At 51.5% G+C, this 24,427-nt stretch overlaps 1 protein-coding gene across 2 annotated transcripts in view; it reads right to left on the bottom strand.

The window, feature by feature from the left end:
* Positions 1–24,427, bottom strand: part of PRKCB (protein kinase C beta) — a 128,241-nt gene that overhangs the window by 17,280 nt on the left and 86,534 nt on the right. For both annotated transcript variants that reach the window (XM_054080432.1, XM_054080431.1), the window contains exons 9-16: positions 22,687–22,833; positions 17,061–17,234; positions 13,955–14,046; positions 13,000–13,062; positions 11,031–11,169; positions 7,107–7,187; positions 6,726–6,833; positions 547–687 (exon numbers count right to left, since the gene is read on the bottom strand). In XM_054080432.1, coding sequence (XP_053936407.1) covers positions 547–687; positions 6,726–6,833; positions 7,107–7,187; positions 11,031–11,169; positions 13,000–13,062; positions 13,955–14,046; positions 17,061–17,234; positions 22,687–22,833 — 945 coding nt within the window. The remainder of the gene's footprint in view (positions 1–546; positions 688–6,725; positions 6,834–7,106; positions 7,188–11,030; positions 11,170–12,999; positions 13,063–13,954; positions 14,047–17,060; positions 17,235–22,686; positions 22,834–24,427) is intronic.

Raw genomic sequence — 24,427 nt, forward strand, 5'->3', positions numbered from 1 at the left:
TCTTAAAGCAAGGCAGAGAGCAGAGAGAGCAGCCAGGATCTCCTCGCTGCAGAGCTCCTCTCCACCAGCGCCCGCGCGTGAGAGCCAGGCTCCAGCCTTCCGCCGCTTCACCTTGGAGAGAAACTGTGGAGTGAAACACAGCGCCATTGCCGATTCAGGCAGACTGTGGTGCTGAGCTGGGTGTTGGAATAAAGTTTAGATTAAAAGAAACCAGAGACCAGTTCAGCTTAAGGAGAAAGGACGAAAAGAACAACACAAAGACTGAGCCCTGCGATTACAACCAGACGGTATCACAACGCAATTAAATCCGTGCACTCAACGCATGGTGTTCCTACCCCTGCAAGGCAGAGCGAGACAAGGAATTCCAGAGTTACTCTTTCACAGGAGACGCGATGTTCTAAGCAGACAGAGAACTGGTGCCTCCCCACTATGGGCAGGATGAGTAGTGCCTGCGCACACGCCTGTGCACGTGCATGCACGGGCGGGAGAGAACCATTGTGTGGGGGGAGAGTGGGGGGACAACGCGCTGGACGCTGCCATACTTACAGCTTTTGGCTTGAATGGAGGCTGGATCTCCTTCCGCTCCAGCTTGTCCCAGTCGATATAGCGGAAGAACGCGTGCTCCTTGATGTCCCGCTCCCCTTCTGGGCCACATCCCAGTCGCTTGGCAGGGTGCTTGGTCATCAGCTTGGGGAGAGAAAGAGGAGAAAGTCATTCAGAGTGTCCAACTACTTCCCAAAATCTCCCTGCTGAGCAGCCCCAGCATGCCCCCACCAGTGCCCAGACGCCAAGAGGGGCTCTCATCCACTCCACCAGCTTCTGGTGCTCCAAGCAGAGGACAAAGGGAGAAGCCGGAGCAGCTCCAGGGACAGGGGAGGTTGACAACGGCTTATGACAGCAGATTGAGCAGATCAGAGGTACATAAGCACTGGGTGGGATGAGCACACCGCCTTTTCCTCTAGGTATGAAATTAGTTCTCCAAGAAACAACCTCAGGGTGCTGGTAGAGCTTCCCGCACCACAGCAGTCTCACCACTCACCACAACAGGGGTGCACGCAAAGGAGCTCAAGAGTCCCTTTGCTGAGTAGCAAACTTCACAGCATCTGCATAATGAATTGTAAAGGCTGCTGCCCATTCAAGATGAACAATCTGCCCTCAAAAACTCCGATAGCTCTAGAATAGAAACCCCACTTCTCTGGAGCACATACAAGAGGCACATTTCTAATCAGGGTGTCAGTCTGGAGAACAAAAGCACGAACGGTCCATTAATGTTGTTTATCATCTAAACTTCTCCTCTTCACTGGCTCAATAAGAGAAGTGAAAGGGGCCACAGGAATTAAGGGCGGCCATACAAACATTAATATCCTGGGGGCATTGTCGTGTTTGGGGATCAGATGGAGATTCCAGAGACTGGTAAGAACTTGATAAGCACAGAGAATATGAGCTGCACACCTGCAACAAAAGGACTGCTTTATTAACAGACGGGCATTGAAAATGGATCCCAGGGCTGTGCAGAGGTTATAGCAAAGCTGGCTGTCTCTGGGGACCATGGGTCTGTACGAGACCCCCACTACCTCCCCGGCAGAAGGAACAGTGTACACACAGCTCTTTGGAGGTGCTAATGCTGTGGCCCGAGAGCCAAGGAACCTTCCCACCATTCTGCTGAGACTGACCACTCCAGAGAGACAAACTTTCCATAAGCAAGCATTTTCTGGCAAACCCAAGCCGAGCAGCTCAAGCCGCGGGTGGCAGGCGGCCCCCCTGTGCCCCACGGAGCCCCCATCAGCTCCCAGAGCTCCTCTCCACCAGGGTGTAAGATCTTTAAAAGCAACACTACAACAGAGAGCTGAAAGCAAAGAAAAGCCTCCAAAGCCACATCCCAAAATAAAGAACCCCTGTACAAATGCACAGGAAGAGCAAAGCCGCTAACCCCTCTGCTAGCACACGGCGCTCAGCCACAGCCAGCCAGCTGCAAAGGCAACCCGCAGCTCAGAGACTGATGGAGCGAAGCTTCCCTGGAGCAGCATCACCTCCTGGGAAGCCCATCTGTGAACATCCTAGGCCCACCAGGCTTCCCAGGCTGGACAAGCAATTTTCCAGATGGTGCTATCTGCCTCTCCGCGGGGCATGGATGCGACTGGCATTGGCATCGGTCTTGCAGAGCCTGTCACCGTGTGAGGCGATGCGCTGGAGCCGCTGTCGGTGGGTAAGGGAGGGCATGGGGTGTGAGGTGGCAGCAAGAATGAAAGCGGGATGTTCTTCTTACCCTTGTCTTACATATTTTTGTAAACAGCGCAGTTTCCCTTGGCATTGCAGCACACAGACCTTTATGGAAAACCCAAACCCCAGTGGAAGAAGCCTGGCACAGATGTTTGGTGTCTCGGTCTCCTGCGTGAGTGGGCAGCAGCGCGGATGAGCAGGTGCGGCTGGATCCACTCCACTGTCCGTGCTGGCAGAGAGGAGCAGGGGCCACTCAGTGCTGTGGGCAGGTGGCCCTGGAGGGCAGGGAGCCCACCGTGAGCTGTGGTGCTCCCGCTGCCACGGCAGCACAGCGAGTTGTGTGACCCACCAGCCCCTCAGTGCCACTGGGCAGCTTTCCCAGCCCTCGCGGCCCCCCGGCTGCTGTCTGTCCGCCCCGGCGGTGGGCAGGGCGATGCCATGCCCCGCAGAACCTCGCCATCTCAGGGCTTACTGCATCCACTTCAAGCTGACTTGGGTTCAGCTAAACAGGAGGATCTTTGCATCTCCTCACCAGGCTCAGGAGAGGATTTTGACAACTCAATTGGGTCCCTCTTAGCTGTGCTAAAGCAGGAGAATGAAAAGCATCCTGTGACTCAATAAGGTTGTTGTCCCCAACAACAATGTGAGAGCTTGAAATGCACTAATAAACTGATTTAGTGATTTGGCTGTCGCGTCAAATAGCTTAGTTTGCTTTCAGGAGACATGAAAAGAAATCCGTTTGTGGGTCTTTCTGCAAAGAGCTGATCCTGAGCACACGGCACCTCTGGCTTTGACTGCCAGAGATCGCTCGGAGCAAGGCGGGACAGCAGGTCTCTGTCTGAGGGATCCGTACCTCCCTCAGCACTGGAGCTCACAGATGCCTGTGCACAAAGTTCAGCTGTGAAAGCATGAGCTGGACAGATCAGACAATCAGAGAATCATGGAATCACTGATGTTGGAAAAGACTCTAAGCTCATCTGGTCCAACTGTCAGCCCAATCCCACTGTGCTGACTAAACCATGTCCCCAAGTGCCACGTCCACACAGTTCTTGACATCTCCGACATCCCCTCTACTAGACACAGCCTGTGCTCTTTTACTGACAGGCTCTCCCAGCCACAGCCCAGGTTCCTACTGGCTGCTTTGGGCTGGAAGATGTTTGACACACTCACAGTCCCTCAAATCAGTGTCGTGGTTAACCCCCCAGCTTCCTCAGCATTACACAAAAGCACACCAAGTTCAGAGCAGCTCAGCCAATTAATGAATCATAGAAGGTTTCTACTTCACAAACCTGCAGCAAGGCTGAACGGAGCTGTACTACAGTGCAGTTATCCGGTATTTTCAACATATGCACCCAGAAACTAAATGTTCTTGTTTTCCTAGTATGCTTTTACATGTGTGAGCATGAAGGTACAATCTGTTATTGATATATAGGACCCCATAAACCTGCAGATTGATTTTCCTGGCTTATATAGGATAATCACTTAGCTTTGTTTGAATTCAAAAGGAACAAGTAGATTTAATCCCCATACAAACACAGTGAAAACCCTTCAGGCTTCTGTAGATAAGGAATGATGCTTCACACCAAACTACCCGCAATAGGTGTGTCTGCCATTTGCAGCTCTAATACAGGAAATTCCAAGCCTGGACTCAAGTCCTTTGCTAAACTACACCTTATTTTTTGTCCCTGGAAGGCAAGGGGATGCTGTGTGTTCCTGGGCTCCATTAAACAGTGGCACATTTACCGCAGCTGATGCAGAAGATCTTTGTCCAACATTCGATGAGACCACATGGCTCACAGCCACCGCTGAGACCTCCCTGCGCAGCGGCGGTCCCTCCACCATCCCGGCACACAGCCTGGGCACACAGCATGGCACGGCCACGCCACCTTGGCACAGCACATCCCGGCCCCGTCCTAACCACAGCCCAGCATTTCAGCTGGAGCCAGAAGCAGCAAACTCCTCACACCCCAGAGCACTCGCCATGCACCCTCCAGAACACTCCCACCTCCCAGCCGGGATCCCCTCTCTGACCCACGGCCACTGAGACACGAGCACATCTGCACGCTGCGGCGCTAGGAGCTACGATGTGCTTTTCTCAGGCAACAGCATCAGTGGAAATACAACCCAAAATCAACTTTCCCGCGGCAAACTGACACGTTTGATGGCGTGCAGAAATTGAAGAGGGAGCTGCTGCTTGCAGGCAATTGGTTCACCTGGAAAGGGCTGCTTTGCTCAGGCACAGTCAAACCCCTCCATATGGGATGGAAAATGGGTGTCGGTTGTGCTAGTGCCCGTGCACACGCACACAGAGCCGCTCCATGGGTCTGAGACAGGAGCCTGATAGCCAAACGGAGAGAGCACCGCTAAGCACCTGCACCACCGAAACAGCAGCTCCAACCACCAGCAGCCAGAGAAGAAACCCGAGTTGACAGCAGAGGAGGGCAGGCTCCATTTGATCTGCTAAAGGATGCCGACTGCCGAGTCAAAGAGCTGTGTTCTGGTTAACTCTCTGGTTTGCTTCCCAGCCAACCACCTCTGATTAATGCCTGTTTCTTGGCTCGGGCCAACGGAAGGCTTTCAGGATCAAATGCTTTTCATCTCCGAGCAGTACAACAGTAAGTCATGACTGGCACCAGCATGCCAGAGTGAAACCACGTGGGAACGACAGAATTGTTGTGGAGAGCCTGGCAGTGAAATACCAAACCCTTTACATGTAAGAGCAGAGGTTTGTCCACTTGTTTGTGCTCTGCACTGATCCAAGGCTGGGTTTGTGCCCTCCTGGAAGGCTGACCACATACCCATACAACCAGCACGGCCTCGCTGCCCCTGCAACTCACAGGGACAGATTTTCCAGGGAAAATGCAAATACTTTGTTTCGCTTACTGACACTTCTTGAATGCCGCACGCATTTCTAGTTCAATTTTCTGGCGTAGTGGTTTGGTGGCAGCACAGAACATCAGGAGGTTTTGCGCACACCCCTCAAACAACAGTTGCACAAAGGGAGCCACCACTTTGCTGTAAAAATTCCCAAGAGCGTATAAAGGACCAAGCCCCGCATGCCTGGCTGAACATCTTCCCAGCATCCACAAGTGAGAAAAGCCATTACAGCTACACCCAGCAGACGGATCTCATGGAATCCTCTCGCCTACTTACAGCACTCGCATTCTGACTGCTGCAAGAGCAAACAAAGCCAATGGCGAGTTCCTGTTCCAGTCACTGTGCCCTCGGACACCATGGGGATAAGGACATTTAGCACCATAAAGTGTCTCCCTTCCCTCCTGCCCATTTGGGACACAGTGGACTTTTCTCTTATGTCCGAGCCAATAACAGCCAGAGGAATGTGGAAATCCCCCCTTCTATTCCTGGTTTGGTTTCTGGAATAAGAACTGGATTTCAGCTGTGTCTGCAGGTCGCCTGAACAGCATCCCCTCCCGGGTGGGAGCACCTGCTGCAGCTTTTTCCCTTGGGACAAGCGAATTCTCCTCTTTAACACCAGCTCCGAATCCTGGCAATGCTGGGAAGAAGCTCTGAAATGCCACAGTGGGAGCGTGAAGCGCAAGATGTGTCATTTGTAGATAGAAACACTATTTTGAGATAGGGAACATTCCGATATTTAAAATATTAACTATTAAAAGCAAACATTTTTTAAATTCCTACACAAACAGGTATTTATAGCGCTGTTTGACACTGGCTGGCGGAGAGAAGGCTCAGGCCCAAGCAGTAACCACATGCACAGCATCAGAACTGAGCCAGCTCATCAAATTCATCTCAATTTGAATTAATTTGGACTGCGTTGAAGTCCCGCCTGAGCCCAACCTACAGGGAGCTCAGGACACAGGGCAAAGCAGAGCCGCGCGGCAATTTAATAGATCCGATAATGACAATGCTGCCCCGGCCCAACAGAGAGGCACACCAGCGCTGAACTTCAGATGCCCTTAAAGGGCGACTCATCAGCGCTAACTGGAAGCCTCTGCAGGATGAAGGCTCTGCATCTGATCTTAGGAGAACTATGGAGCAATCACATCCATTTCTCTGAGCATCATTTTTAGTTTCAGGCAAAGAGGCCCAAAGCTCCCCTGTTGGCACCTCACAGGGAGAAGGTGTCTCTGAACAGATTTCTTCAGCTTCCACAACCCACTCAGGGCTCGATTCCCTCCTGCTCCTCACCTGAGCATAGACCCACCAGCCTTCAAGTCCTCCGTGTGCCTCTGCTCAGGGTAATGGAAGGGCACAGCAAGGATCGAGGTGTTATTGTTAACTGGTTTTAATTATATACACATGAAGCAGCATACGTTGTAGCTCCAGGAGCAGAGAGTGTGGGCACCAGAACATAACCGAGTTTTGCCCCACTGCACTCATGCTGGGACCCTACAGTCTGGACCAGAGCGGGGCGGACAAGGAGAGGCTGGACCCCAGTGCGTGTAGGATGCCAGAGGTGCACGGGCAGCTCTGTGCCCACCAGCTCCGCTTCTCACCCCTCCCAGGAACCCAGCGCCAGCCCTTACCCCTTTGCAGATTGCCACTGCCTCCTTGGACATGGACTTGGGGTAGGCTACGTTGTGCTCCATTATGGACTGGAAGAGCTCGTCTTCATCTTCTCCCTCAAAGGGAGCCTAAAACAAAGCAAACAGAGGTTCAGCAGCATTTCTTGATCTTTGAGCTTCCGTTTTGCCGCTGTGATCCTCTGCCATCAAACCAGCCCGGCTGCACCACGTGTCGACCTGTGTCTCAGCATCGCAGTCCCCGGGGCTGCATCCACAGCTCCATCTCCAGCACCGAGGAGACGGCTCCCCGCCGTTTGCCAGCAACAAAACAAATGACATGTCAGCACATGCTCACAATGGAATTCAACACAATCCCATAGGAATCAATTAAAATTCAATTACCTGGCCAGCTAACATCTCGTAGAGCAGGACTCCAAATGCCCACCAATCCACGGACTTCCCATAGGGCTGATAAGCAATTATCTGAAAGCAACGCAAACAGCAGGATTACGCTCCTGTTTTTAACCTGCTGGCACAATGCAAACTAATTGCAAGCTGCAGTCGCGGCCAGAAGGACAGGGTTGTCTACCAAGATCCCGTTCCCTGAATCGGGGGAAGCTGCAATCATAACCAGGACACAGGCAAAGCGCTCAGCAACCTCAAAAAATCATCAGCCCTCAAATGAGCACTAAATATCGGAAAATAAACAGAATATTCACTGTGATTTGAGACAGATTCGTTCCGATTCAGATGAAAATTCAGCATATTTGTTGTGCTCTTTCCGACCCATCGCAGCCAGGCGCGGTGCAGCCGGAGCAGCAGCCGCTCTTGCACACCCGGATGCTCTTTGGGATTGTTTTTCCGCTGACTTCAGTGCAGTTGGTTTGAAATAACAGCATAAGTCTGGCCCTCTGTGGATGGTACCCTTTAAAACAGACTTGCAGCATATGGGCCATCAACATCCTCTGCATCCCAAGCTGCCAGTTTGCTTTCTATTATTTACTGCAGAACACGCCTCACAAAATACCCTAAAAGCCAGTGGCCCTACTCTTACCTGAGCAACGTGACTGTTTTGGAGTTAAGATGAACATTGATACAACTTTGAGGTTTGGGTTGGCTTTTATTTAATTCACAAATAACAACACTTCTTCTGGATAAGGCACCCAAACATGAATTTTTGTATTTTTTCCACAATTCCCTCTGCAAAATCTGAAAGGAGGTTGTGGTGAGGTGGGTGCTGGTCCCTTCTCCCAGGTAACAATGGACAGGATGAGAGGAAATGGCTTCAAGTTGTGCAAGGGCTGGTTGAGATTGGATAGTAGGAAAAATTCCTTTACTGACAGAGTGGTGAAGCCCTGGCAGAGGTGTCTCCATCCATGGAGGGCTTCAAAAAATGTGCAGACAAGGCACTTGGGGACCTGGCTTTTTTGGCATGGTGGGGTTGAGCTGATGGTTAGACTGGATGAGCTGAGAGGTCTTTTCAAACCTTATCAATTCTCAGTCCATCCTCCCTTCCAGCACGAGGGTCTGCCCTCCAGCAGCGCCAGGTCCAGCAGGAGCCGGGCTGCCGCAGTCACCTCTCTGCTCCAAAGGGTCTCTCAAGCTCAGTTTATTTGCTGGGTGGCTGCTGCTGGGCATCATTTCCGCACCAGGGGTTTGACAGGCCTTGGGCTCTGCCATCTGTTACTTAATGCAAAACAATTACACAATTTATTCATCCTAATTACAGACTCCTATGCCGCAAAGATGCCTATACTCAAATGTAGATGCAAATCGTATGCTAATCACTGGAGAACGAACACAACAACCCAGCCCCAAAGGTCTGCTCCTGTCATCACTACCCCTGCTCCCGAGCAAGGATCCAGTCCCGCAGCTGCTGGAGTCCTGTTCAGCCACCCCGCTCTTGTGAAAGACCTCTGTGGTGTCCAATGGGATCTGACCAGGAGGTACGGCAGGATGCAGGTCAGGTGCTGCCACCTCGCCTAAGCAGAGACAAGTTCCATCCCACAAAGGCACCAGCACCAAGGCACAACTAGAGAACAAGAGCAACACCAGTCTTCTCCTCTGTCCTCGTCTCGGTCCAGCCACATGTCCCAGCATGGTGACACCCAGAGTTCTGCCTTCAGTTCTGGAGTCCTCAGCACAGGAAGGACATGGAGCTGTGGGAGTGAGTCCAGAGGAGGCCACGAAGATGATCCGAAGGCTGGAGCACCTCCCTTATGAGGACAGGCTGAGAGAGTTGGGGTTGTTCAGCCTGGAAAAGAGAAGGCTCTGGGGAAACCTTAGAGCAGCTTCCAGTACTGAAAGGCACTCCAGGAAAGCTGAGGAGGGGCTCTTGATCAGGGAGGGCAGGGGGAGTATGAGGGGGAAGGGTTTTGAGCTGAAAGAAGGGAGATGAAGATGAGATCTTGGGAAGAAATGTTTTGCTGTGAGGGTGTGAAGGCCCTGGCCCAGGTTGCCCAGAGCAGTGGTGGCTGCCCCATCCCTGGAGGTGTTCAAGGCCAGGTTGGATGGGGCTTGGAGCCCCTGATCCAGTGGGAGGTGTCCCTGCCCATGGCAGGGGGTGGAACTGGCTTTGAGGTCCCTTCCAACCCACATCACTCCACGGTCTGTGACGTGACTCCACACGTTCTAACAGCATCCTGGGGTCAGGCCTGACCCTTCCCCCTGTCAGCAAACATCAAGTTTCAGCTCTGAAATTCCTGGACTGAGGGCACTCAGTGCAACAAGTTCCTCTCTCTTGTTCTTTAGATGATTTACGAGTGCTCTGGGAAATTTAGGTGTGAACTGTTCACACCATAAAGGCCTTTAAAAGAAAACAGCGCTTAGAAGAAAAGCACTGGCAGAAAAGCAGTCTCTGTAAATTGAATTTGCTGACTGCACTTTAGGGAAGGTCAAACCCCAGCGGCTGAAGAACACATTTTGTTCAGAGGGAATCACACATGCGGGGTCACCTGCACTCAGTACCTGTCCCCTGGGCACACAGGGCTGTGCCTTGGAACAAAAAAAGCACTTAAAATGGGTCAAGCAGACACAGGACATGTTTGCCCTGAAGATATGTTGGCTTGAGAACTCTGCAGCTTCCTAACTGGGGGGAGGAGAAGCCCACCCAGAACTGCATCCCCCCTTCCCTTTGCCGAACAGGATGTGCATAATGACTCTCTGAGCCCCACTGGCCGCAGGCTTTACTCCCTTTCTGGGTATTGTAGTGATTCGCATCCTAATTTCCCACTTTCCGTTTTTCTTTTGGGGAAAAAAATTAAAGCAAAGAGAATAAAGTAAGAGTTTAAGTGTTAATGCTCAGGCAAATACCAAGGGAACCGGTCATTTGTCCTGCTTTGAAAGAGCATTAATCTCACACAGCAACTGTGCTATGAACCGACAGAGCACCAATATCAGCCCTGGTAGATGAGGATATGTTATACATGTTTAAATGAGTAATTAAAAACCTCTCTGGCTGCAGCAAAACACAACGTAGTTCAGCACACAAGCACATCTAACTATATCCTAGAGAAAAGCACCTCTTTCTCTGAAATATTTAAATGAATCAGTATCAATCTCATCATTGAAAATTCAGCAGAGTGAGAGGATTTTAGGGGATATTTTTATGTTAAGAGAATAGACATTTGGGACTTTCACAAGTCTGACATTCAAAGGCACCCGTATAGCACTTTGTGTGAGCGCCACGAGTGCCTCCATCCCATAAATAAAAACCAAATGCAAAGTGCTTGTGTGGTGACACAGAGCTGTATGGAGGGAGCCTCCCCCCATCACACCCACCTCGATGCCACTACCAAATTGGAGAGATCTAAAGGTTTCCACTTCACATGGAAATACAATCCATTGATAATCCCATTTTTCCCACTGCTCACGTTGGGCTGTGCCTGGCAGGGGCACAGCTGAGCTCCTGGGCTCATCTTCACCAGGAGCAAGGAAGCATGCGAGGAGCAACCCTTGGTGGGTTTGTGTGTGCCAAGGAGCAGACAGGCATGGTGACACCAGTGGCACAGACATGGGAAAAGCACTGAGAGAGGGAAAAACACTACAGGAAGACCAGCATGGAGGATCTTCTGTCCTTTGAGGCAGAAGCAAGGCATGCAGCTCAATGGAGAGGCAGATCCAATATCGCTGCTTCCCTACAGGCAGCCGTAGCCTTTGGAAGGAAGGACAGTGCTGAGGGGGTGAACTCTCCAGGCTGAGAATAAATTCACTAACGGCTCTGTTTCCACCAGAAAGCTGCCCAAAGCACAGCCATCCCATGGAAAAGAGCATCAGACCAGCTGCCGAAACACACTGGAATATCAGCTGCCCTTCTGCATCTCCTACCTCGGGTGCAATGTAGTCTGGAGTGCCGCAGAAGGTCTTGGTGGTCACCCCGTCCCAGATGTTCTCCTTGCACATGCCAAAGTCTGCGATCTTTATGTGCCCCTCGCTGTCCAGCATCACGTTGTCCAGCTTTAGGTCTCTACAAAGAGAAAACAAAACGATGACTCAAAAGACCACACATGAAGTCACCCAGCAAAGAGCCAAGGCTCCTGACTCCAGGTGCTCTGCTGCGAGTGAGCCCTGCTTTCGTCTCACTCGCAGACTCTTTGTAGGACAATGTTTGGGGCAACGAGTGAAAATAACTCAGAGGTCTGCCAGGATGAAGTGTTTACTCCACCTTTAACCCACAGGAACACCACATTGGGCAAATCGCTTTTAAGTGTGTGATGGAAAAGACTCTCCTAGCAGGAGGACAGAGTTACTAGATGGGTTTTTAGCACCGATAAAAATCAAAGTGCACTTAGAGCCCATCAGCAATGAAAAACACCTGCTCAGCAGCCCCCATACCATGCTCCCCCACAAAATCAAACATGTTTCTCTCTTATCCGCAGTGTATCCGTTAGTTGTTCCCAGCCCTGCAGGACCTTTGCTCTTCAGCAGGTTCAGCTGCAGAGCTCCTGATCCGATCCTGGCCCTGACAAACCCCCGCCAAGGTGGAGCTCCAGCCTGAAGGACAGCTTTGCAGCCAACACCCAGTATTCCAGGTGCGATTTATACATCACCAGGCTCACAAATTCCACATGGTTCTGCGATCTGTGCCATTTCTGGCTTATTCCTGTTCTGTGCTGGGTGTCACCTGGAGGTCTCCATAGCAATATTGGAGCATGTCTGCAAGATTCCCCTTTCCCAAAGACTACTGTGACCTGGCAGGGGACGGAGCAGCACCCTGGTGCCCTGCCCACCTCTTGGCTCTGTCGGCCAGGGCTCTGCCGATGGTGGTGAAGGGCAAATGCACCGCACGACGCCGGAGCTGGCGCAGCAGCTGGTCTGTGCGAGCCTTCTTCCTACAGACCCCGGCCACGGGTCCCCTTTGGGAAGGGCCTGCTCAGCAGAGCCCTGGGGCTGCATGAGGCTGAACTTCATTAAGTAAAGGCCCAATAAAGTGAACAGCATCATTTATAACTCTTTGCTGTTTTTTAAGCCTGCGTTTTCCAACTATTGTGTCAGTGCTTGGAACCCTGGTGGACCAAAGGCAGAGGGACATGAGCCTGGAATCAGATTCAGAGGAAGGAAGGAAGGGCACTGGGGATGAGCAGCTCTAGAAGCTCTCTGTAGTGGCTGATGGCAAAAAAATACCCTTCATGTCAGGTTTGCTTCACTTCTTTCATCTTCATAACAGTCTTCGGCATCTCATAACTTCAGTAGCACAGCTGGCATTCCTTTTTGCAAAGCAGCTAATGGTATCTGACACTCATTAGGATGCTCTGCTCTACCCTGGGCTCTGGGAATGCTCCTGGAGCAGGAAAGAGCAGTGGAACACTAGTTTCAGTGCTTAACCAGCAGCCTCAGTGCCCCGTCTGGTGCTTGGCAGTAACCTGGCTCATTCGGGTTGTTATGATCATACAGCAAACAGAAAAGAAGTTTTTGTATCTGAACCAGAAGTGACAGACTTCCACTGCAGATCTTGGAATAAGCCACTCATAAGCACTCACTCCAGTGTAAATGGTAAGAAAATAGTGCCCTGCAGCAAAATACGTGGTTCGGAACTGGACCGTGCTGCCAGTGAGCATTTGTGTCATGTGGAGAGATGCACGAAATGGAGACAAGAGAGGAACCAAAGCTGCCTCCCTATAAATTGAGAAAAAGAGCAGAATCTTCTCAAAACCCAATGATGCTACGAGGCTCCCAGCTCCGTTCTGGGTGTGCCAGACCCATCTGTGGCACAAGCAGGGCCAGAGCCCCGCAGAGCATCACAGGGCTGCAGCTGCACTCTCAGGGGAAGAGAGGAAAGAGGAACTCGCTCACCTACCGATAAATGATGCCTTTGCTCTGCAGGAAGAAGAGGCCAATGGCTATTTCTGCTGCGTAGAATCTGAAATGAAAGAGTCAAAAGGAAGACTGATAATTAAAGGAGAAGAATCAGAATGAAAACCCTTCAAACCCGATCACACCAGATGAAATATTTTGGGCATTCATGACCAAAGGACAAAGACAGCCACAACATAAAAATACCAGACAAGTGTCACATAAGAGTGACCCAGCACTCCCTCGACTCAGGGAGGTATGGGAGCAGGCTGCTGTGGGCTAGCAGGGGGTTGTCACTCCTTGTTACACAAATTCTCATTAAGCGAGAGCTGGGAATTATGCTGTTCCTTACTGTGTGCTGGCAGTGCGGCTTGAAACGTTATCTGTCATCTGGGGGAGGGCGAGGAGATAACACGTGCTGCCACCGCTCTCTTTAAATTATATTCTGGGTCTCCAAGGACTCTCAGAGCGCACAACACCCGCTCAAACCCATCCAGGCTCTGCTCGCTGTTTGTGGTGTTTATTTAAGCATATGAAGGCTTTCATGAATGCATTCTGCTCCATCCAGGCTACAGGCAGCAGGAGCCAAAAGCTACCAGCCAAGACTCATGTTAGCGACCCCCGCAGAGGAGTCAAAGAGCCAACATCCCTTATATCCTGGGAAGGGCACAGGGCAGAACACTGGAGCTCCCAGGAAGCTTCCAACCTCCCTGCCTGGAGCTCTTCTGAAGGTCGATTATTTACAAGTGCCACACATCCCAAAGATGAGCTGGGGCACGTTGGCACCAGGCAAAGAATCATCCTGCATCTTCCAGTTCCTGCTGTCCTTCCTTTCTCCTCCCTTTCTGCCCAGGGCTTGCACCACAAAAGCCTGCAGCTCGGCCTATATTTCCAGCTGGATGACAAATGTACATCAAATACCTACCCTGAAGGTACCCAACGCAGGCTACTGAACTTACACAGCATGCGGCTCTTTAAACCTTCCAACCTGCTGGATCTGGTACATTAAGTCCCCACCATTCACGTATTCCATCACAAAATACAAGCGATCCTAAAAAAAAAAAAAAAGCAAAAAGCAAATAATTAGCAGCCAAATTATTAGAGTAGGGAATCTGCAGGGGTCAGAAATATGGGCCAGGGCAACTGGCTGCTCCAGTCTAGATTTCTCATGGCAACAGAGTTATCATCGCTGCCCTCCCTCAGGGCTGCAGGCACTGCTCACGTTCACATGGAGTCTGTAAGACAGGGGTACGAACTCCTTTGCAGATAGATCCGATAGAGAAGACAAGGGGAGGAACTCCCAAAACAGAGTTTTCACTTCCCATTAACAAATCTGCTCTCGTTTTTCACCAAAGCTGTTTTGCAGGGTGTTTCGTCATAGAATCACAGAACAGTTTGAGTTGTTCCACCCCCTGCCATGGGCAGGGACACCTCCCACTGGATCACAGGCTTCAAGCCCCATCCAACCTGGCCTTGAACACCTCCAGGGATGGGGCAACCTGGGCCAGGGCCTCCCCACCCTCACAGCAAAACATTTCTTCCTAAGATCTTATCTCAATCTCCCCTCTTTCAGCCGAAAACCATTCACTTTCATCCTGTCCCTGCCCACCCTGATCAAGAGCCCCTCCTCAGCTTTCCTGGAGCTCTTTTTAGCACTGGAAGCTGCTCTACAATCTTCCCTGAGCCTTCTCTTCTCCAGGCCGAACAACCCCAACTCTCCCAGCCTGTGCTCGTCCAGGAGGTGCTCCAGCCCTGGGATCATCTATTCATAATTGATATTTCCCATTCTTTATTTCCTCCCTAAATGAACTTTGCTCTGCTTTTAAGACACTAAGGACGAGAAGCCCAGAAGATCTGCAGATGTGAGCGCTACCACAATGAGGGCCATGGGGCAACTCGGGTCAGTGGCTCCTGCACGCTCGTGGGCAACACGCAGCCCCTCTGACCGCAGGGCAGCCTCAACAGGAATGAAATACGCTACTGAAGGGGCAATGAGGCTATGTAACACATGCAGCACTGATGGGATAGAGAAGAAATTTTGGTCTGTCACACACTTGGAATCTGGGAGCATCCACCTATGTAACTGCCGCCCCTGCCAAGGCGCTGGGCCGGTTCAGCAGTGAGGCACAGGCAGGCAAAGTCACCTTCAGCAGCCGCTGCCGTGCCAGTCATTCTGCAACGGGAGAGCAAAGCAGCACTGTGCTCGCTTGCAGCTGCTTCCTAAATATATCGATCAGCTTCAAGAAGGAAGAGTATTAAAAAGACGATCTCTTGAAGCAGCCAGCTGAGCTCTAAAAGCAGGATTTGAGCTTTCCTCATTTGGGTGGAGAAGAGAATGCTTGGTGCTTCAGAGAAAAAAAATGCCCTGCACAAAGCAGCCAGATGGCCGGCCAGCCTACAGAACGGGCACGGAAAGCTGTCCTGGCTCATGTCTACTGCAGAAAAGGACGCGGTCTGTCCAAGTGTGGAGCATCCAACCTCACTGAGCAACAGCAAGTTACAGATGCATAAATAACCCCCCCACGGCTTTGTATAAAGAGGGTAAAACACGCATATCTCTCCCTTAGGCAGCCATGGCGCAATACCCAGGGCTCCTTTCTGTGCCCTCCATCTCCTAATGAACCCCTGGCTGGGTCCTCCTCCTGCCTGGCTCCCCACTGGGAGCAAGAGTGAAAGCCAGGACCACAGCTGAGCTCCCCATCCACCCGTTATTTATCATTTCAGACGTCCCTGCTGCTGTGCCCTTCACTGCTGAGCCCCAGAGGGAGGGGAGGTCATCAGCAAAGGCACAGCTCACCTGGGGACACCCCAGGTCACCCAGGTCACCCCTGGTGCCCAGGCTTCACCCACAACCACTCTGGGGCACAGCACCCCAAGATCCCTCAGCCGGCCCAGCCCAGCTTCTCGCCCTTCAGACCCATGCAGGAGCTCTCTCATTGCTCATCTTTGCTTACTCTTTAAAATGCAGATTTGGGGCTTTTCTCTCTCCCACCAGCCGCCGAGCTAACAGCCCCGGCTGAGGAGAGCACTCAGGACTGTGCTCCCAGAAATCAAAGTGCTTTGTGCCAGCATTTGATAATACACCCTGCTATACATTTTGATTACATTACAAATACGATTACTATTAAGCTACTATCGGTCTGCCAGGAATAATCCCGCGCTGACTCACTTCAGATGCCAGGGAGATGCTGTGTGAAATAGCTTCTCCTGCCACATTTTGATTACTGCGCTGCAAAGGCTTTAAATACATGGAATGTGTTTGGGAAATGAAAGTTCTGGGATAACATTAAAATGTAATCCTCCTGGACAGCATCGTCACCATTCTGAAGGACTCTGCTGACTCCTCTCCCCGCTCTTGCTGCCATGTACCCGGGCCGTTTCATTCACAGGTTGCCTGACTGCTGGGCAGAGATTGCTTGGAAGGTCCCTGTCCTCTGCCCCACACCTCCTCCCCATTTCTGATTTGGGCAAACTTAAACACACGCCCATTCAAAATGGAATTTCCTGCAGTTTGTACCAGGTTTTGCTCTCTACTCAGATTTTTAATCACAAGAATGAATCCTGATAACAAGCACAGCACTTTGCTGTCGAATCAGCAGGGACATTAGGGGCAGGGGACGCTTCTGAGGGGCTGGAGATCATGGGCTAATGCCAGCTGCAGCTCCTGGGGAAAACATCTCAGGGGTGCACATACAGAACATTGCCCCCTCCGGTTTGATGCACTCACATTTTGCTCATGCACACATTTTTGTAAGCAAACTGGATGAGTTGTAGGGTTTCCAAGGCAGAAAATACATGGCTGCTTTTGCAAGTGTAAGTGATGTACATCCAGAAAGGAACCTATGTGTTAGAGAAGCTCAAATGTGTGATCAGGGCAGAATTCCCCATGGCTCCATCCAAACAGCTCCTGGGCACCCTGCAGCCACTCAGGAAGGCACTGATCACGGACAGCTCGTGACACTGGGTCTCTCAGGGTTTCTGCCCACTAACTCTAGTGCCAAAAATGAATAAAAATGACACAAGTGACCAAAATCCATAACACGCTGCCAGGGTACTGGCACATACCATTGTCTGGAAGCAAGAGTGGAGCTGGGTTAGGAATGGAGGCTTCCCGGAGAGAGCCAGGACGCGTTTTTCAACCATCGTACACTCGACGTCATCGTCCTGGATAACAACATCCTTCTTCAAGATCTTGACGGCATAGAGCTCATCGGTGCCCTTCCTCTCTGCCAGCATCACCTGCATGAGGGAGAAGAGACACGCAGGATAAAGGAAAACATGGATCTGCAATGCTTCTAGCTTGCCACAGTCAAAAATAACAACTCCCTTACCATCCTGCGGCTCACACTGTAACCCTGAAAAGGAATTCAGGTGCCAAATGGTGCAGGAAGCTACCAGTGGCATTTCCAAAGTTCTTTAGGAATCCTAAGTCTAGCACGTGCCACATCTACTTTCTTGCCTCCTTATCCCCTTCAAGGAACATGGTCCAAGGGGTTTGTTGAGTTCCAAGCCATGGATCGCCCTCCATCAGCTTCCACCTCCAGGCTGGGCCCTGGTTCAGCACCCTCAGGGTGCCAGCAGCAGCGGGGAAGGGTGTCCAGAGCTTGAACAGAGCCCATCAAGTTATAAAATGGTAAAAACAAAGTGGAATAGAGTTTACAGACAATGGTAAGAAAAAACGGGAAGGTTTTCTCTGCCTTGCACAGCCCTTCCACAATGTACCCAGTGATCAAAGCCCACCCATCACCCAGCCAAAGCCTCTCTCATGCAGACAAATCCATTCAACCTCCCATTTTAAACCAGTTTCACCCATTTGCAGGTTTATTTATTACAATAAATAGAAGCAGTGCTGCTGCTGGTGCAAACTGCCCTCGTTAATCCCATCAGCCCAGGGAGGATCCCAAACCGTTCCGCCATGCTTCATCAGCATAAGCTGCTCCTTGGGCTGCCAACAAATTAAGTGGACTCTGAAACCACACTTTGCTTCCTATTTTCCCTTCCCTCTCTCTCATCGCATTAAAGCCGAGCACTCAGTGGGAATGAACGGCTTCCCATTTGCCCGAGTCGGCTGAAATCCTCCGAGTGCATCGGGAACAGGAGCTCAAGTGTTTGGAAAACACATCACAAACCTCAACAGCAACAGTGTGCGAGTGAGAAGCATTCTGGCTTTGCAGAGGAAATGCGAGCGAGGCTCACAGCTTCTGACACACTAAGGACAGCGGGGTTAACCCCCTTGTTGGCCCCAAGGAGATGACAGGGGTCTGGCACCCCACGCTCCCCACAGCAACGTACCTGGGTGCCCTGAGCACCGAGTCTTGGAGCTGCGGCAGAGCCTGGCCCGGGCAGGGCAGCACCCATCAGGGTCTGGGGACAGGGCAGCAGGGCGCCAGCCCAGGGGGGACAATGCAGGCGACACAGCCTGAGGGCCAGGGGAGAAAGGTGAAGGACACAGCACAAGGGACGGAGAGGACAAGGCTGGGGACACAGCCTGAGGACTGTGGGGAAAGCCATGGAATGGAGGGGACAAGGCTGGGGACACAGCCCAAGAGATGAGGGAACAAGGATGGGGACACATCCCAGGGAGTTGGGGACAAGGCAGGGGACACAGCACCACAGCTGAGGAGTTCCATCCCCCCCGCCCCGGGTTACGGTAAAGAGCACAGGACAACTGGCAGAGTCTTTCTGAAAGCCCGTGGCTCTGGCTCGTTGCAGCGCTTGGCTGCGGCTGTCCTAGACGTGCTGCTTGTCAGGATTAGCTGGGAAAGGCACCGAGCTCCTAAGCCAAGTGCTTTGGAAATCCACTGGCATTTCCATTTCCATCAGTGAGCAGGATTGCAGCAGCCACACGCTGCACTCATCCCTCAGCAGCGCTGAAAAGCAGGCTGACAGCATGTCAGTGACTTCAGTAACCGGTTTATTTAGTCGATGATGATTGAAGAAAGTTGAGAACCCAGAGCAGCTCGGTGTGCTGCTGTGATGCGGTCCAGCAAGGCACAGGCGCTGGCACCAGGTTTGTCCCTGCAGTCCCCAGGACAGCCCTGTGCACAAGGACAGAGCGGTGCCCTGCATGGGGTGCAAGGGCAGCAGGCACAGCCGCTCCATGTGGAGCCGGCACCTCTGGCCTCTCTTGTGATTTGGCACAAACTGAGTCATTTCAGTTCATTGCCTCTGTTTAACATCACCATTTTTATGCAAGTTGGGATTTACAAGTCTCCGTGTGCAGGTGCTAAAAATGGGGCTGATTTGTAAGTGATAAAAGCAGACAAGCTTTGGCAGCTCAAAGCTGGTGGAAAAGAGAAGTGACCACTCCAAGGACACAGTGTGGGGGAAGACAAAGGCAGTTACCTGGGAGTAAGTGCATTACACGCAATATCAATTATGAGCAGAACTACCCTGCTGTTGTAGAATCATAGAATCATTACGGTGGGAAAAGATCTTTAAGCTTATCCAGTCCAACTGTCAGCCCAACCCCACCGTGCTGACCAAACCATGTCCCACCACATCAAGCCAATCAGCCTTGTACTGAAACGGAAAAGGCAAAAGGACTTCACAGCTGCCTAAACCTCAGCTGCACCGCACCCACAGCAAAGAGGCTGAGTTTGCCCACATCTAGGTGACAGCAGAGGGATGCTGAGAACCACATGTTCCTGAATTTCTCCCTCACACCTGGGCTGGCAGAGCGAGCAGCTCCAGAAGTGCATGTGGGGACTAACTCTGGTCAGGATGCTGCAGTTGCTGTGAATTTGCACATACAGGAGAGATCGCAGGCTCTGGCCTGTGGCCAATCGAGAAAATACCTTCTGCACCCTGCACGACAGGCACAAAGTCTGCACCAGCATTAGCAGACTTGTCCCATTCTCCGAGCAGGAGACAGGGCGGTGAGCAGCCTCTGGGGCTGAGGTTACCATCTCCAACAGCACCTCCCTCTGCCCCTGCCTGCGGCAGCTCCGTGCTGCAGTGGCAGCGTGGCAGCTTGCTGTGCGGAGCCCCAGCTCATCCAGCTCCGCAGAGGAGCCTGCTCCGAGCTCCGTGCTCGTGGTGGGCAAGGGGCTGGCTCCAAGCTTGCATCGTGGTTCCTATGGTGACTGTAGAACAGCTAGAGCGGAAAACTCAGGAGAAGGACAGGCGCTGATGACCAGGCTTCAGCAAGGGCTGAGAATGACAAAGATAAAGGTTGGAACCCATCACACTGTAAAGACAAAGAGATCCAAACAAGCAAATGCATTTGGTAGCACCCTACATGGAGCCGCGCGCAGGATGCACGCGGGTAAAGTGGGAAGCGTGCACCCAAACCTCACCATGTCATAGAGGCTACAGAACATCTCTGCAAATCCCAGACCGAGTCCCTGCCCGAGTGCGCCAACTGCCAGTCCTTCTGCCACGTTTCATACCAAGAGAGGAGAGGAAAGCATTTTACAACTGCAAGATTATCATTGGATGTGAAAACGGTCTCCCACTGCACTATCATCCATAATCATAGAGGCAGAAGAATCAGCCCCACTCAGAAAAAGACCATAAAACCCCCCGAGAAGATTGACAGCTTGATAGCACGACAGATTGATTAGCTGCAAAAATATCAGCAAGCCACATAATTTAACTCTCCTCTATTTATATTGCAGCAAAGCAACCCCCGGGCGGGCTGTGCCAAGTGCTGCCTTCTCCAGCCAGAAACACCTCCTTCCTCATGCCAGCCCAGGCCTGGCACCAGTGCCAGCTCCCAGAGACACGCTGCCACTCCCAAGAAGATCTGAGACCACCCAGGAGTGCAAGAGTCACCCTGAACCCCAGGGCTGCACATGCCGAGCCAGGACCGTGCACATCCAAGCTCTGGGCACCTCCCTCTCTGGAAAGCAGGCTGCATCCTTCTATTTATTTTTTCTGTTCAGAAAAAGGTGATATTTGACTTGATTTATTCTTGTAATACAGCGTGTTTGTCTGGGAATGCTCCAGCATAATAACTGTAGATATTCTGATGCTGTTGGTAGAGGAAGCAGGTTTATCACAGCCCACCGAAGCCGACACACAGGTGCTCCTGACCCTGGAGAGCAGGAGCGGTGGAGAGAGAAAAGTGCTAAGCAGTAAATCACAGCCACTGATGCCAAAGGGTTAACAAGCTTGAGACACAGACTCCCTAAAACAGTGCAATTATGCTCAAAGAGCATTCCGAGCCTGCTTGAGCCACAGCCTGGGAGGAGGGAGGCTGCAGCGCTGGCCAAGCACCGGAGCAGGCGGTGCCAGCCGTGGAGAAGGATGCAGCTGTCATGGGCACCACCGGGCATGGCGAGGGCTGGGAACAGGCTGAGTGCTGGCACAGCGTGGACCTGCACACCTCTGCCCAGCTCTTCCCGTGTACGTGTGAAGCAAGCAGGTGGTGCCGTGCCGCCTCGCTGTGCCGGGATGGGCAGCGGCATGCTGGGGCACTAGGAGAGCCGGGGGAAGTGCATCCCAGCGAGGCGCAGGCACACGTGAGGGTGAGGCTGCATCCAACCCAAGAAACCAACGTGCTGTTTTAATAAGCACTAATTAGCATATTTATAACATTCTGTTCCAGGGAACAGTTTCTGTCACACATTCCCTTACATAAGCCGTGATGCCGACTGAAGAGTTTGCTAATGGTTCTCAAATTAAAGAAGGAGGGGGGAAAAAACATACAACAACATTTTCCAGATGCCAGGCATAGCCTTTAAAAGGGACTAGGTGCTGGGAGGGAGACAAAAGGGAGCAAAACTGACATGGAGACTGGGATATCTCTATGCTACTGAGAGCAGCATGGGGCTTTCCTGCTTCCCCAGGCTGGCAACCCACAGTAAAGGTGTAAAACAGAGCAACGGCAGCCTCCTCCCCAGCAGCATCGACAGCTGCTGCTCTGGATGCTGGGGACCAGCAGGAACTCCCTGTCTTCTTCCCATCACAGATGTTTCAGTGGATCTCTAAGCCCTCCACCTTCAGAAAGGGAGCAAACACGTGTTTAGAGACAGCGGGATGTCCCCAAGCTCAAACATCAGTGGTAAAAGGTCGGGAGGGGAAAGGCCAGCAGCTGTAAGAAGCACGTTCGCCCCTCATGCTCAGCAGGTGATGGGTGAGCATCGCTGGCATTCCCTTCGCTGCCCGCCCAAGAGATGTGCCCAAAAGCAAAGCAATATTCCCTGCAATTAAGGCAATTCACTAATCAGAGGAGCGTTGGGCCATCCGTCACCAGCAAACGCTGCCCACCTTCCTGCCTGCTCTGAGCAGCACCCGCGGACTGGGAATTCTAATGGAAATCGTGACAAAGTTGGCAAGACCCCAAGGAAAATGAAAGCTCCAAGACACATAATTACTAGAAGAATGAAATTCTGTTACCACTCATAAACGGTCTGGAAAGTTAATTAAAATGTTCATCTATATCTGTAATTATTAGAGGAAAAAAATTGGCCAATTAAAAACAAGCTTTAAAGACACAGAGCACACTCTGCTTTGCAAAAGAGAGCACCTGATTTCTGTGATCTGATCGGACATCTCGGATGTTCATCGCTGTGACACAGCTGTCATGACACCCAGAAGGAGACAGTGAACTGGGTTCCCAGTACTGGGACACCAGTGCTCCCAGGCAGAGCCAGGACGGATAGCACTGGAGCAGCCACTCGGCCACAGCTCAGAAATGCTAAACTGGTTAAGTGCAAAAGTGTAAAGGCATATATTTGTACCACACCTTCCCAAAGCTGCCTTTTCCGAGCACCATCAGGAAATTGAAATCCGAAAGTTTCATCCGATCTCTGCTCCCGTTGTTGTCGAATTTGGAAATGGCATTTGTGGTCTTCTCATCTGCAGCCTTGGACCCGGTCCCAATCTTGGCTCTCTGTGAAGACAGAGATGGAATGGGGAGAAAAGAGTCAAAAATACTGAGAACAGATTGGAGAAAGGTGATTATAAAATCAGGAGTGCTCCTGAAATCCTATGTTCAGCAGCTCTTTTCCAGGCCAAACGGGAGCTACGGGAACCTTTTCTGTAAGCAGTACAGGGACAGCACCAAGAAGGGCACTGGAGATGTTACCAGCCCAAACACGCCGCACTGTTGGGCTGGTTCCCAGTTGCTCTTGCAGAGATCAGCTGGGAACCAGCCAGAGATCCACTGGGAACGACATCTCCCTGTTCTGTGCTACCCCTCTTCCGTGTGCCTGAAGAGTGGCCCCGTGACATCCTCTGGTCATCCAAAGGATAGAACAAAGGCTTAAAAAAGCTCTATCTCCTCAAAGCTAGCTTCTGTCTCTCACCTCACCAGAAAAGGACAGGTGAATATAAATATATTAAGATAAAATACAGGACTTTTTATCCAGCTCCACCTCCATTCCCATTTGATATTTAGCAGAATTGCACTCCTGTGCCAGTTCAAGCTGAACGTAGGAAGCTACAAATCCATTTTGAACAAACCAGAATAGAAAGCACCCCTCCTGCATCCCCAAGCCGCCGTGCGAGCTCCTGCAATCACAATTGCTTATTAGGGAGCCTCACAAATCCCCCACGTTCTTAAACACAAAATCTCCTCAGAGGCTCGGGGCCTCCTCCCTGGTTCGGGGGCTTCTCTACCTAATGTGCTGAACCACCATTTGCAAAAGCTATTGCACAATTCATTCGCTTTTAATTTTTAGAACTATGCGACAGTGTAAGGCTTGCACTGAGCTCAGTCTAGCATGAAATTCCATTAACCCGATTCCAGCAGTTCAATTTGGCTGCTGCTCGCAGCTCCTCCAGATAGGAGCTGCACAAGTAATCTCCAAGATTTTGCCGCTGCTAATTGGTTCTCGTAAGGCTATCCATGATGTAAAATTCTCCATTCAAGGTCATCTGCAACACCTAGAAATGTCTGAAAAACTCCTGCGCTGAAAACTAAAGGAATGCTCTCCAGGATTTGCAAAGATTATGACTGCAAACGCGGGTCTGCCCAGGGAAAAGGCTGGGATCGTCCAGCAGCCACCAGCACCCACCACCGCTGCGAGCGGAGCCACACACACTGCATGTCTGCTTTCCAAGGGTTCAGTTTTCCTCACTGGCTTGATGCTCCCCCCACCGCAAGGAGCTCCACCGGACACACCAAGGGTGAAACGATGACTGCACCATTTGGTTCAATCTCCCAGATGTCACCCAAGTGAAAACTGGCATCATCTCCGGTGAGAAGAGCGCACAGCCGGGCACTCACCCCTCGACCCTTCGCTGCTCATGAAGCTGAAGCTTTTGGCTCTGGCACCAACTGAAAGTTGCTCGTTGACCTTGGCCAAAGAGGGATCCAAACGTGGGCGACCGAACAAGAGCAGCCTCTGTGTCTCCACAAAGCCACTGCGTTGTGTTATGTGCCTTCAGCAACCCTCACCCCACTGTATTTCAAAGCTATCTCCAACAGAAACGTGTATTTAGCAGCAGGCAAAACAGTCATATTCTGTGAAAGCTTCCCAAAT

Source organism: Cuculus canorus, chromosome 15, assembly GCF_017976375.1.
Source record: "Cuculus canorus isolate bCucCan1 chromosome 15, bCucCan1.pri, whole genome shotgun sequence".
In the NCBI taxonomy this organism is placed as follows: Eukaryota; Metazoa; Chordata; class Aves; order Cuculiformes; family Cuculidae; genus Cuculus; species Cuculus canorus.